This window comes from Petaurus breviceps, unplaced genomic scaffold (genome assembly GCF_028583685.1).
Source record: "Petaurus breviceps papuanus isolate PSGF00001 unplaced genomic scaffold, PetGlider_PUasm1.0 189, whole genome shotgun sequence".
Taxonomy (NCBI): domain Eukaryota; kingdom Metazoa; phylum Chordata; class Mammalia; order Diprotodontia; family Petauridae; genus Petaurus; species Petaurus breviceps.
Window position 1 is genome coordinate 24,468,548 of NW_027185809.1, and position 14,774 is coordinate 24,483,321.

The following is a 14,774-nucleotide window of genomic DNA, read 5'->3' on the forward strand; positions in this document are numbered from 1 at the left end:
CATGGCACCGCCCATAAACCCCTCCCCCTCCCCCATCACTTAGGGAGTAGATGTGAGTTCAAATCCTGCCTCAGACATCACTTAGCTGTGTGACCCTGGGCAAGTCATTTAGTCTGTTTTAGTTTCAGCATCAGGAAAATGAGAGGGCTGGACAGAAAAGCCTCTAAATTTGTCATACAACTTCAGGCAGATTACTTGGTCTCAAAAATTCTGAATTTTCTCTCTTTTCATTAGAAAAAGTCACATCTAGAAAAAAATTAAAATATAGTATGGAAATAGAAATGGTTTCCTTTTCTCTCAAGTTACCAAGAGACAGATGGATGGGACTGACTTCAAAAGAAGACTATAAAAAAAGCTATTAATATAAAATCAGCGTATTTGAAAAAATCCATGTCCAAAATGGTCATTACAATATTATTTATGACTTTAAAAATTTTTGGCCCTCACCTATGATTTCATTGACATGGGGACCTCGCAATGAAGAAATTCCCTCTATCAATTCAAATGAGCACTTCCTTTGTAGTTGAATGTTTCAAAGAGTTCCTTTTCACACTGTGAGGTTGAATGACTTGCAGAGAATGAGTATATGTCAGAGGAAGGACTCAAATACAGACCTACCTGACTCCTAGGATAGCTCTCTATATATTATACTTTGCTACCTATTTTTGTCTCCCCGCAAAATAGCAATTTGTAGTTTTTTCCTCCAAGTAACCCAGAGAATCTCACTGAGGAATTTTTTATATATTCCCCTTTTTTCCTTTGTCCTTATAAATTAAATTTTCATTTGATGAATCAGATTTTCTTCACTTCTGTATACTCTTAAGTGAATCTTACATATACCTACATCTCTTTTCAAACTATAAAAAAGTAATTATGGGTCTATGTACAAACAGGAACATGTGAAGAATTTATTGAAGAAAGGCCGAAGTGAGGAACTTTTAAGAATGAAAGAACGTCTGAGCCGTGTATATGTTTTAGAAAAAAATATCTATGATAAAGAACAAAAACTGAGACTTTTGATTCTGGAAAACTACAGAATAAAAAAAGTAAGTACAAGGTAGGTCAGTTAAGCAGGGGAAATAGTGATGACACTAAATTGAAGCTGGTGTTCTTCTGCATGTCTTAGAGCAGGGTTTAAAATATTTGTCCCCTTTGTGTTACCATCCACCATAATGTTGTTTTTTTTTTTTTAGCAAACGGGGTTAAGCAACCTGCTCAAGGTTACACGGCCAGTTATTTCTGGGTGTGGTGCTGAGTGTCTGAGCCCGGGATTCGATCTCCAGGTCATCCCAACACTAGAGCCGGCACTCTTACTCACTGAGCCACCCGGCCGCCCCTAAGCAATTGGGGTTAAGTAACTTGCTCAAGGTTACACGGCCAGGTGTTTCTGGGTGGGTGCTAAGTGTCTGAGCCCGGGATTCAATCTCCAGGTCTTCTCAACACTGGAGCCGGTGCTCTTACTTGCTGTGCTACCTGGCCGCCCCCATCCACCATAATGTTTGAGAATTTGTTCACTACCTGTCATCTTGAATATACCCCAGTTAGCTAGGTAGCACAGCAGATAAAGTGTTGGGCATGGAATCAGGAAGACCTGAGTTCAAATCCACTCTCAGATATTTACTAGCTGTGTGATCCTTGGCAAACCTCTGTTTGCACCTCCGTTTTCTCTATTATAAAACAAGTATAATAATAGCACCTTGTTTGTATTAAGCACATAGTCAGTGCTTAAGAAATGATTATTTCCTATTCTCTCCTTCATGAAACTCGATCAACTAGTATTTAGAAAACCCAGAAAACATAAATGACCTATGAAAGAAGTCCCTGTTTGATAAGAATTTCTGACAAAACTAGAAGGTAGTCTGACAGAAATTAGGCTTATATTAACATCTAACACAATATTGGGCAACTAGGTGGCACAATGTAGAAAAAAGTCAGGAGAGTCATCTTCTTGAGTTCAAATTTTGCCTCAGACACTTACTTGCTGTGTGACCCTGGGCAAGTCACTTAACCCTGTTTATCTCAGTTTTCTCATCTGTAAAATGAGTTGGAAAAAAAGTAGAAAATCTTCCCCAAGAAAATCCCAAAGGGGGTCATGAAGAGTCGGAAACGACTAAACAACAACAGAATATTCTAAAATAAATTCAAAATGGATACATGACCTGAATATTAAATAATTTACCTGTGCCTTTAAAAAAAATAGAAGGAAATGGATCATATGCTTCTTCACAGAAAGGGATGAGTAAATTCTTGGCCAAACAAAGGATAAAGGCACCTGCAAAATATAAAATAGATCATTTGATTACATGAAATTGAAAGGCTTTTGTAAAAACAAAGTTAATGTATCTGGAATAAAAATGGAAGCAACCAACTGGGTAAAAAGTCTTTGGATCAAATATTTATGGTAAGAGTCCAATATCTAGGGGCGGCCAGGTAGCACAGCGAGTAAGAGCACCGGCTCCAGTGTTGAGAAGACCTGCAGATCGAATCCTGGGCTCAGACACTTAGCACCCACCCAGAAACACCTGGCCATGTAACCTTGAGCAAGTTACTTAACCCCGATTGCTTAGGGGCGGCCAGGTGGCTCAGCGAGTAAGAGCACCGACTCCAGTGTTGGGATGACCTGGATCAAATCCGGGCTCAGATACTCAGCACCACACCCAGAAATAATAACTGGCCGTGTAACCTTGAGCAAGTTACTTAACCCCAATTGCTTAAAAAAAAAAGAGTCCAATATCTAAGATATGTAGACAATTGAGAGAAATATAGAACACCAAAAGCAATTTCCCAATAGATAAATGGTCAAAGGATATGAACAGAGTTCTTAAAAGAATTGCAAACCACCAACAGCCATAAAAATAGAATGCTCCAAATCACCAATGATAGAAGAAATGCAAACCAAAATAACCCTGAGATTTCACCTCAAATCTAGAAAAATGAACCCCCAAAATGACCAAAAAAAATGTGAATAGTCAATTTCGGAAGGGATATGGAAGGATGGGAACACATGCATAGTTGGTAGAGCTACAAATAAATCCAACAATCATGGAGAACAATTTGAAATTATGGGAAGAAAATGACTAAAATATCTGTATTCTTTGACCCAGAGATTCCACTGTTGGCACATATAAGAGGTCAAAGGACAAACTGAAAGACTTCATATGCCAAAATATTCATAGCAGCCCTCTTTGTGACCCATCAATTGGGAAATTGCTAAGCAAATTGTAAGACATAGTTGTAATGGACTATGACTGTGGTGTAAAGAAGGAAAAACAAGGTGAATAGAAGGAAGCCTGGAAAGACTTATATGAGATCATGTACAGTGAAATAAGCAGAACCAGGGAAACAACACAATGACTACAATGATTGAAATGGTCAGGACAACAGCAAATTAATCAAAACTGAATGCTGCAAAATCTTATGGACCAAGATTGGCCATAAAGAAGTGATATAGGGAGTGGCTAGGTGGTGCAGTGAATAGAGCACTGGCCCTGGAGTCAGGAGGACCTGAGTTCAAATCTGACCTTAGACACTTAACACAAAAACTAGCCATGTGACCTTGGTCAAGTCACTTACTCCCAATTGCCCTCCAAAAAAAAAAAAAGAAAACAAGGATTTTCTCAAAGTCATCCACAGCATCATGGGCCATCACCCGTTATCTTGACTTTTGTCTTACCATTGGACTTTGATGATTCTGGAGGAGGGAGTAAGGTTTTGCTTTGGGGCTCACTTTGGGAAGAGTTGTGTGATTTGGCCAGATGAGACTCTGGGCATCCATTGAGTCCCCCCCACACCCCGGCTTTGAAAACACAGGTGTTGGTACTTCTCTCTGTGGTAACTAACTAGGTAAGGATATAATGGTCAGACATCTGGAAGCCCTGTCTGTTGGTCTGTTTCACTGTCTGTATTTTTTGTCTGCTTGTAACTTCTGTTTGTATTCTCTGAAGTTTAGGGTGCTGACTTTTTCCCCTGAACTAAGTAAATGATATATGTTTGATTAAAGTAAGATTTTTTTTTAAAGCAATCGGGGTTAAGTAACTTGCTCAAGGTTACACGGCCAGTTATTTCTGGGTGTGGTGCTGAGTATCTGAGCCCGGATTTGATCCCCAGGTCATCCCGACACTGGAGCCGGTGCTCTTACTCACTGAGCCACCTGGCTGCCCCCTAAAGTAAGATTGTTAACCCCTCTTTTAGTTGCTTTCCTTTAGAAAAGCAGATCAAATAACCTGTGCTAACAGCCATCCTGGGTGTACTAGGGTGCTTGCTGCTACAAATGGTAATGGGAATTTGAAGATCTTCCCTGCCCCTTAATAATCCTAGAGGAATATGAAGACCTTCCCTGCCCCCCAGTGGGCTGAAGGTAGTCACATGGAGCCTGTGGTGGGAGGAGTTTGCTGAAGAGTAGAGAAGAGCCCACAGGAAACTGGGAGTCAGAGCCAGAGAGATGGTGGGAGAGAGGTTGCTCAGGCAAGAAGATAGTTAAGTTTGTAAGTAAATATTGATCTTGTATTGCTTTTTGGGAAGGCTAAAGGATGGCATGGTTTTCTGCTACATTGTAGTACATTAACTTCTATGTTGCTTTGATGGATTCGGTTTCCTGGTGTTGGGATTTGGTTTTCTGGTGTCTAAATAAATGCTTTGCTTCTATCCCCTGTATGGAGAGTTTGTTATATTTTGCAATCAAGCACCATGTGGGAATATTTATAGTCACAGTCAGTATATTTATTGTGATTGTGGGCAATGTAAATATTGCATTGGCACTACAATATTCCAGGGGAGATTTTTTCTTATTTCTTTTCTATCTGACCAAAAGTCCTCTAAACAATGTAAATCATATTCTGCCAAACCACGTTTTCCTGGATACAGTACTGGGACATCTTGCTTCACAGTCCAATACTCAGTATTTGGGATTTTATGTATTTGTTATTTTCCAATTTGCAAATTTAGGGTCATCGTTCTGGCTAGGGGTGTATTTCCTTCCAATGGTCTATCATTCATATTACATAAAGCAGTGAACAAATTATCTTCCCAATGTTGATATGAATTATTAGAACTTAACTTTCTTAACTGTTCTTTCAATAATCCATTCATTCTTTCAATTAACCCAGATGCTTGTGGATAATATGGAATATGATCTATCCATTCTATATTGTTTAATATACAATATCCCTTCATTTCATCACCTTTGAAATGTGACCTATTATCACTTTGAATCTGCATTAGGGTTCCATAATATAGACTTATGAGATCTATAGTTTTACAGGTGTTTTTTGGGGTCACATTCTTATATGGACAAGCCACTGGTACATCTGAATAGGTGTCAACACAAGTACATATAAATTTACATCCTACATCTTGGGGCAGGGGACCAATATAATTTATTTGCCAAATTTGGGCTGTAACTTTTTCCCTTGCAATCTCCACAGTTACTGCCAAGGAACAGTTTGTTCCTTTTCCAGTTGACATATATAACGTTCTTCTGCTACTTGTTTTAACAATGAATGAGAGATACTAATACCTCGATCTTGTGCCCACCAGTGTGTGGCCTGGACCCATAAATGACCAACCATTTGATGAACTCATATTGCTAATACCAGGTCATCATTTGGTGTCAGAGTAGGGACAATACATTGAGTAGAAATCTTTGCTAGTCAATCAGCACATGCATTATACTCATATTCTTGTGTGGTGAGGACCATGTGAGCATTTACATGAAAAACTGACAAATTAGTAACCAAAGACATGTCCCATATGTCTTCCCAGAATTCTTTGCCCCAGACTTGCTTACCATGAATTTCCCAATTTTGATTTTTCCACATGGGCTAAACAATTAGCTAATTCCCATAAATCAGTGAATACATGACCCTGTCCTCCTTGTTCTATCTTAATGGCTTGATAAGTTCAGCATATTGACTATTTCCACCTGTCCCAGAATCTGAGTCTCCCTGAAGGTGTGACAAATTTAGATACAATGGTTCAAGAAGATCTGTAGGAGCAGTTCTTACTTCTCTATTCTAACATCAAGCCTCTTTTCTAATACATTTTGTATAGTTCATTAGTTGGAATACCATCAATTCTTCCAAAATCTACTCCTGCTTTCAATAGAACTGTAAACAATTCATTTCTTATCAATCAATTCTGATTTTGAATACACTGGCCATTTACTCTTTTCTCTCAAGGAAATTTATATTTTTCCCATTCTCCTAAGTCACTTAGTTGTGAAATCTTAACCAGCACCTCTGAAAGAGGGTACCCTATCTCCCCAATTAGTAATCAGAATTAGATGTTTATAAGCAGGAGGAGACATCTCTACTCTGATGTTTCTATGAGGAAATGCTAAGAGGATATTATGATAAGCATCGACATCTCTGACCATGATATATGTCTTCATTACCTCCTCCTTTAACTTTCTTATACAGTCCCTAAACAAAAACAAGCATCTCTCTCGCCACTAGGCCACATAGAATCCATGGGATACATTTTTTGGTCATATTGTTACCTCTTTGCATATGGTAATCCCTAAAAGCTTGCTGTATAAAAGGGTTCTGACTAATACCAATAAATTTCAAGCAAGTCTACGTATCTACCAATACTCCTCTGACCCCTTCATCACTGATTCTCACCATCCAAGACACTAATGATTTTCCCATCCTTTAAGTGAATTGACTTAATATATCAATAACCTCCTGCTGAGTGAAATCCTCAATTATTTCCCTGAACTCTGGCCCTCATGGTTCTCCTGCTTTCTTCTTAGTATGTGGTGAACTTCTGCCACTGTAAAAGCCTCTTCATCTAACTTTGTTTCATTTTCCACCCATGCACTCTCCTGGCAACCATCGTCAGGGCAACTGAGTTCAGTCTGTGTTAGGGCAGCACGCACATTCCTTTTGTTAAGTTTTTCACTTTTTCTTAGCTAAGTTCACAGTTTTTCTTCTACCACCTGAGATCCTCCAGCATGTTCTTCTAAAGGAGAGCCTAAATTCTGTAACACAGCCAACTCCCTCTCCATCTGAGTTTTCTCTTCCAGAAGTTTGTCTCTGCTTTTACATATCATATGGTAACCTGTTAGTAAAACCCAGCCTCTTCTACATACTCCTTCCAGTTCTTTGCCTGATTTTATTGCTATTCCTTGCAAACACATTTCTAAATCTCTAGCTTCTCACTTCGGTAGCCTCAGTTCCCAGTTTTCACAAAGCTGTACTTTTAGCCCATTCTCTCACTAGGGAGGAATAAGGTAAATGCTCCCATCCTGGGATACCCATTTCTTTTTTCTAAAGCCCTTCCAATTCCAAATAGAGGTCTGGTATTTCACAATCCCATCCTCATTGCCAAATATAGAGCCAACACAATATTCACAGTACCGACAACAACTATGAATATGCCAGAATAATTCTGAATCACAAAATATAACAGACTCTCCATAAATAAGAAGAAGCAAAACATTTATTCAGACACCAGAAAGTCAAATCCCCAAACTAGAAAGTCATATCCCAATACCAGAAGGTCAAATCCATCATAGTAACAAAAGTTGATGTACCTTATCACTGCAGAGAGCAACACCATAAGTTTAGCCTTCCCACAGACAAACACTCACAAGCCTAGCTGTCTCCTTGCCTGCATCCCCTCTCTCCCACCATGCTAGCTGCTCTGGTTCCCAGCTTCCTGTGGACTCTGTGAAGGGAGGGATTATCTGTGATTTGAGAATTATTGACTGAGCTTATTATATAGGTTCTTTGGGCCTAGCTCCTTCTAATCCTATTTTGATTCTGAATGAAGTTTGGTTCCAGAATTGTCAATTAATTCAATACAGCTCCATGCTAATTGAAAGACAGGAAGATCAGGTCTGTTGTAAACCAATGAGGGGATGCCCCTTTTCAATGAAGGAAAAGATTAGTGTCTTAAGATAAAGTCCTACCACCATATATGGTTGAGTCCATATATCCAATACTTATCACTAGTCATAGTGATAGAGAGATAGAGAGATAGAGATAGAGAGATAGAGAGATAGAGACAGATAGATAGATAGATAGATAGATAGATAGATAGATAGATAACAGTTTTAATTTCTATAAGCTCATATTTATTCAATCCAAAAAATAATTTATTGTTTATTCAGAGCACCATTTTGGGTGTTGAGAACACAGATATGAAGAACAAACACATTCCTTTAAAAAAAATACAGTCTATGGGAAGGTAGGGTATATCATATGAACATCAGTGAATTACACAAGTAAGAATAATTCAAAGTGCAGTTATGCCTTCCACATCATGGGATTTAGGGTTGGGTGTCTCCTGCTGGAAAATTCATTAAATCCATAAAATGTTTTTGGCCCTCCCTTCATACCCAAGAAGCCTTAATTATTATGGTATTAACAGACAAAATATGTTGATATTATACAATACCACACATATATTTTAGACATTTCTGAGTTTCTAAATTTTTTCTGTGTTGTCTGTTGGCCTTTGTGTGTCATCTGAGGCTTCTGCAAAACTCCCCCCAAATTCCCATTTAATTTCTTATGTTGATTTGGCAAGATATCAAAACTGTGATGGGGAAAGTTGTAATGTGGAAGGGGATAATTGTAGAGTGTGTAAGAGCACAGGCACAAATCAGACTTGGAATCAATTCAACAGTCACAAGTCTTATTAATAATTATTTTAATGACAAAATTATCTTATGTTTTTATGAGCAGTCCAATAAGCAGCCTACAAATATTCCCTATCAAGGGACTGGCCAGGACGACAGAGGAGGAAGAAGTAGTACAGTACAGCTAAGCTCCCATACTATTTTACAACTCATCCCCCTGGCATCACACAATTCACTTGCTCCAGTCCTGATCTCTGTAAGAGGAGGAACCACAGATAGACCCTGAAGAAAAAGTTTTTCCTCATAGTGAAGCAGAGCCTCAGTATGATTACACTAATCCTAGAAGAAGTGGGACCTGAAACTTGACACCCAGGAGGGCAGTTGGTCCCAAAGGAAGTGACTCAGATCCCCAAAAAGGAGTAAACAAAAAAGGATAAATGGCTATTTGAGTCTTCTTGTACAAAATGACTAATATGGAAACATTTTACATAATTGCACATGTATAACCTATATCTGGTTTCTTGCCATATCAGGGAAGGAGAAGAGAAGGGAGGGAGGGATAGAAATTGGAATTCAAAACTTTAAATAAAAATGTAAAAAGGAAAAGAAAAAAAAAAGATTTCTGCTTTCATTTTAATCTTTTTAATTTGACATAATGAAAATTATCTATTTTAATTGTAATATTCTCTAGCTCCTATTTGGTCAGGAATTCTTCCCTTCTCCATAGGTCTAACAGGTGGACTATTCCTTGCTCTTCTAATTTGCTTATGGTCACCCTTTATATCTAAATCATGTACTTATTTTGACCTTGTTTTGGTATATAGTGTGAAATATTTGTCCATACCTAATTTGTGTCCTATTGTTTTCCAGTTTTCCCAGCAGATTTTGTCAAATGGTCAGTTCTTATCCCAAAGGCTGGGGTCTTTGAGTTTTTCAAACACTAGGTTACTATGGTCATTGACTTCTGTGTCTTGTGTACTTAATCTATTCCAATGATCCATTACTCAATTTTTTAGCCAGTAAAAGATAGTTTTGATGATTACTGTTTTATAATACAGTTTGAGATCTGGTATTACTAGGTCACTTTTCTTTGTTGTTTTTTTTTCATTAATTCCCTCAATATTCTTTTGTTCTTCCAGATCAATTATTTTTGTTATTTATTATTGACATTCTAATGGAAAGAATTATACCAGAGTGCCTTCAGAACACTAATGTCATCAAGGGTCATAGAAGTCAAATAAGACAAACAGCCTGGAAATGAATACATTAAGGGCTAGCTAAATAAGTTACAGAGACAGTAAAACTTTAATGGGGGAGGTGAACCTCAATATACCCTTTATAAGGCTAGAAAAATCTAAGAAAAATAAAAAGGAGAAGGAGAAGGACCCTAAAAGAATTTTAGAAAAATTAGATATAACAGACTTCTGGCAATTATTGAATAGAAATAGAAAAGATCATACATATTAATTAGCTGTTTGTCTTATTTGACTTCTACAGGAAATAAGACATACAGGCACTGGGGTATAGAAATCCATCTTGCCCTACAAGGAAGTAAGGGGGAGAGGGGGAGAACATATGAGAGAACAGATTGGGGAGAGGGTTGTTCAATATGCTTGCTATATTGGGGGGGGGGCAGGGAAGAGACGGGGAAAAATTTTGTAACTCAAAATCTTGTGGAAGTGAATGCTGAAAACTAAAAAATAAATAAATTTATAAAGAAAAGAAAATAGAAATCTTGAAAATCATATATTAATAAAATTATAAGTAAAAAAAACAAACTCATTGAGTTAATAAATAAAAAGGAGGGTTTTTTTTAAAAGCAGCCAGTAAAATGTATATACAATATATGTCATTTATCTAATTTAATCTATAAGAGAAAAGAAAACCAAATCAAATTTTAAAAATGAAAAGAAGGAATTCAAAACAAATGTAGAAGAAATAAAGAAAATTACTGGAAAATATCTTGCCCAAGCATGTGCCATTAAAACTGACAATCTAATTTAAACAGATGAATATTTATAAAAACATGAAATACCCAGAAAAATAGAACAAGAAATAGAGAGTTTATATGACCTGGTCTCAAAAAGAGAAGTTAAAGTAGACATCAATAAGATTTTAAAAAATTATACCAGATATATTTACAAATGAGTTCTTTCAAACTTTTAAAGAACTATTAATTCCAATATTATATAAGCAGTTTAAAAATAGAAAAAGAAAAATAGAAAAAAAATTCTATCAAATTTCCTTCAATGATACAAATATGTTCTTGATATCTAAACTGGAAGGAGTCACCACAGAGAAGAAAAATGATTTAACTATCCTTAATGAATATTGATACAAAAATCTGAATGAAATACTAGTAAAAACATTATATTAACAAATCACAAAGATTATACGTTATGACCAGGTTGTATGTATACTAGGAATGTAAGACTGGTTCAATAAGAGAACTATAAACACAATGGACCATATTGATTATAAAAACAACAAAATCACACAATTAATATCAACATATACAGCAAAGTTTTGACGAGATAAAACACTGATTCCTATTTTTTTTTAAAAATGCACTAGAAAACATAGGACCAAAAGAATCTTTTATAATATAATATCTATACAATGCTAAAAAAATAGGCATTATATGAAATGGGATAAACTAGAGTCCTTTCCAACAAGATAAAGACTAAATCAAGGATGTCCCTTTTCACCACTACTACTGGATATAATGCTAGGAAATCCTAGCCATAACACTAAGACAAGAAAAAAGAAATTCAAGGAATAAATATAGGCAAAAAAGAAACAATATCACTTTTTTTTTTGTTGATGTGGTTTGTTTTGAAAACCCTAGAGAGTTAACAAAACATCAATTGAAATGAATATCTTCAGCAAAGTTGCAAGATATAAAATAAATCCACATAGATCATCAGAATTTCTTATAGTATCAAAAAAACTCAACAGAGATAGAAAGAGAATGCCATTTACAATAACTATAGAATGTATAAAATATTTGAACATTTGCCTTTCAAGACACACACAGGAACTATATGAATATAACTATAAAACATTCTTTATACAAGTAGAGACAGACCTAAATAATTAGAGAAATATAAATTAGTCATAAGTAGACCAAGTCAATATAATAAAAGAGACAATACTATGTAAATTAATTTATTATTGTCTATCAAACTACCAAAGGATGACTTGTTAGAGCCAGAAAAATAATAATTGAAGTCATCTGGAAGAATAAAAACTTAAGAATCTCAAGGGAAATAATCCAAAGAAGTAGGAAACAAATCATGAAAATGATTTGGTACTGATTAAGAAATAAAGATTTTTATTAGTGGAACACAAATGAGCACAGTAGTCTAGTGTTTGCTAAACCCAAATATCCTAGATACCGGGATAAGAATTCACCATTCAACAAAAACTTCTAGAAAATGGGAAAGCAGTCTGTTGAAGACTTGGTGTACTGACCATCTCATACCATGGACAAGCTAAGCTCCAATGGACCCATGACTTAGACCTTAAGGGTAACATAATAAACAAATTAGAAAAGAAAGGAAGAAATTATCTTTCAGATCTATGGATAGGAAACAATTCATGACCAAACAAGGGATAGAGAGGATCACAGAAGATAAATGGTTTAGTTTAGATTACATAAAATTAAAAAGTTTTTTGTACAAACAAAAACAATGCTGTTAAAGATTAGGAGGGAAATATACTTAACTGGGGAAAATCTTTCTGGCAAATTTCTCTTATGAAGGTCTCATTTCTGAGATATGTAAGGATCTGATTCAAATTTTACAAGAAAAAGAACCATTCCTTAATTGAAAAATGGCCACGGGATATGAGCAGGCAGTTTTTAAAGGGAGAAACACAAGTTTATCAATTTCCATATGAAAAGATTTTCAAAATTATTAATAATTTGAGAAATGCACATTAAAGCTCATTCTGGGGTTCAACTTCACAGAAAGCCTAGCTAAGATGACCAAAAAAAAAAAAAAAGTAAAAATGTTCAAGGGGTTGAAGCAAAACAAACAGGCTCTCTGTCCTGGGAGCTAATGTTCTAAAGCCTCTGTTTACTGATATTTGTGGGGCAACATCTCACAGTCTCTCATCACTCCCAAAATGAATTGCCTGGCATGCCAAAGTTACTAATTATGGTTCTGAACACCCATCTTCCTTCAAAATGTCTCAGGTGCCACTCTCTATTCCATTAAGTCTTTTTATTAAGTTCTGTAATGTGCTCCAATATGTACCCAATAATCTCTCAATAATTTGGATTTGCTTATCCATGTATATATTATACCCCACAACTTCTTTGGTTGTAGGGTCCTGTTAATTTTTTGTCTTTGTTTTTCCACTGCCTTGCACATGGTAAATATTTAATAGTAGCTACCATTTATATATCACTACAGTTTGCAAAGCACTTTACATATCAATCAATAAAAATTTATTAAATAACTACTTGTTGTTTAAGTACAAGCCAATCAGGCTTTGTACTAAGGGTTGGGGATACAAAAAAGAGGCAAAAAATAATCCTTGCCCTGAAGCAGTTTACGCAAATACATACATACAGAATAAATAAGAAACAGTTGAGAGGGGAGGCAATGAAATTAAGAGAGGTCGGGGAAGGTTTCCTGTAAAACAATGTTATGTGATCTTATTGGGTCCTCATAACAACCCTATGAAGTAGGTGCTACTATTATCCCTATTTTACAGATAAGGGAACTGAAACTGTGAAAGGCTAACTTGCTCATGGTCACACAGCTAGTGTGTAATCACCTCTGAAATGAGATTTCAACGTACATCTTTCTGGTTCCAAATCTAACACATTATCCATTGCATCACCAACTTTCTCATGCTTAATAAATATTTTAAGTCAAATTGAATAATGAAAAATAAATCCTTAATCTATATTTTTCACTTTATTTAAAAGAACTGCATATGTTTTATTCCTAGGCTCTTAAGTCACTGAGAGAAGATATAGAGCGTCTTCAAAGGGAAGAACGAAATCATATTGATTTAATAAACCAAATGAATTTGGAACTGGAAGAACTTCAAGGTAATAGGCAATTCAGTATAAGGGGTTTTTTTTTTGCTTTTTTTTTTCTTTTTGGAAGGGGAAGGTTTGGCAGTTGGGGTTAAGTGACTTGCCCAAGGTCACACAACTAGTTTTTGTGTTAAGTGTCTGAGGCCAGATTTTAACTCAGGTCCTCCTGACCACAGGGCTGGTGCTCTATTCACTGGGGCCACCTACCCACCCACAATATAAAGCTTTTAATAATCTTTTAACAGGTTATTTTTAGAAGAACTACTTTAGATGTTTTAGATTAGCAATGTGAAATTATTTTCAATAATTTTTGAAAATTTTTTTAGGCACATACTCGAAGACGTGGCAAGAAACTCTCAATGCAATAAAGGTACATTCTTATATTTGCTTAATATGATTCCATTGCTTCACATACCTCCTCTAACAATGCAAATCACAGAACCTCAACAGTTTAATAGATGGTCTTCATGAATTGTTGTGCCCAAGAAAATTCATGACCTGAGGGTGGAATTCAGAAAAAAATAAGCTCCTTGAGGGAAGGGATTGTTTCATTTTTGTATCTACAGCTTCAATGCTTAGCAGTATGCTTTGCATGTATAAGTTGCCTTAAAAAAAAAGTTTGCTGAATTGGTTGAATGGACAGCATTCTAGTGCAGACTCTCTCCAAACTTATGTATAGATGTGGAGGGCAGACAAGGTGAAACTTTCACTCAAATGTATTCAATCACAGAAAGCCCAGGTTTATGGAGTCAATCAATAAAAAGTAAAATAGAGGATTCTGGGAAGATGGTGGAGTAAGTCAGAAAATTACAAGCTCTCAAGATTTTCCCCCACAAAAGAATTAAAATGGCACCTTAGAGCAAACAAAGTGTGGGTGGAGATAAAAAGAACAGGGGCACAAACAAGGTGCTCCTGGGACAATTTTAAAAGATTGAAAGAAAAATCCCAGGATGAAGTTTGGTCTGTGTAAAGACTAAACACCTCCAGGCTCAGTTCCCTTTTAACAGTAAGCAGCTAACCTCTTGAACAAGTGGCAAGCCCTGAGGTAGGTTGGTTTGAGATACTGCCTCCGTTCCAGCCACCAAAACTTTTACTCCCAGGACAGTGAAGGGAGATTGGCATTTGAACCCAGGAAGA

The 14,774-nt window shown here is 36.2% G+C and overlaps 1 protein-coding gene across 1 annotated transcript in view; it reads left to right on the forward strand.

Moving 5' to 3' along the window:
• Nucleotides 1–14,774, forward strand: part of CCDC175 (coiled-coil domain containing 175) — a 118,057-nt gene that overhangs the window by 97,066 nt on the left and 6,217 nt on the right. Inside the window, exons 17-19 of the mRNA XM_069091733.1 lie at nt 894–1,046; nt 13,547–13,649; nt 13,964–14,007. Of these exons, the coding sequence (XP_068947834.1) occupies nt 894–1,046; nt 13,547–13,649; nt 13,964–14,007 (300 nt within the window). The remainder of the gene's footprint in view (nt 1–893; nt 1,047–13,546; nt 13,650–13,963; nt 14,008–14,774) is intronic.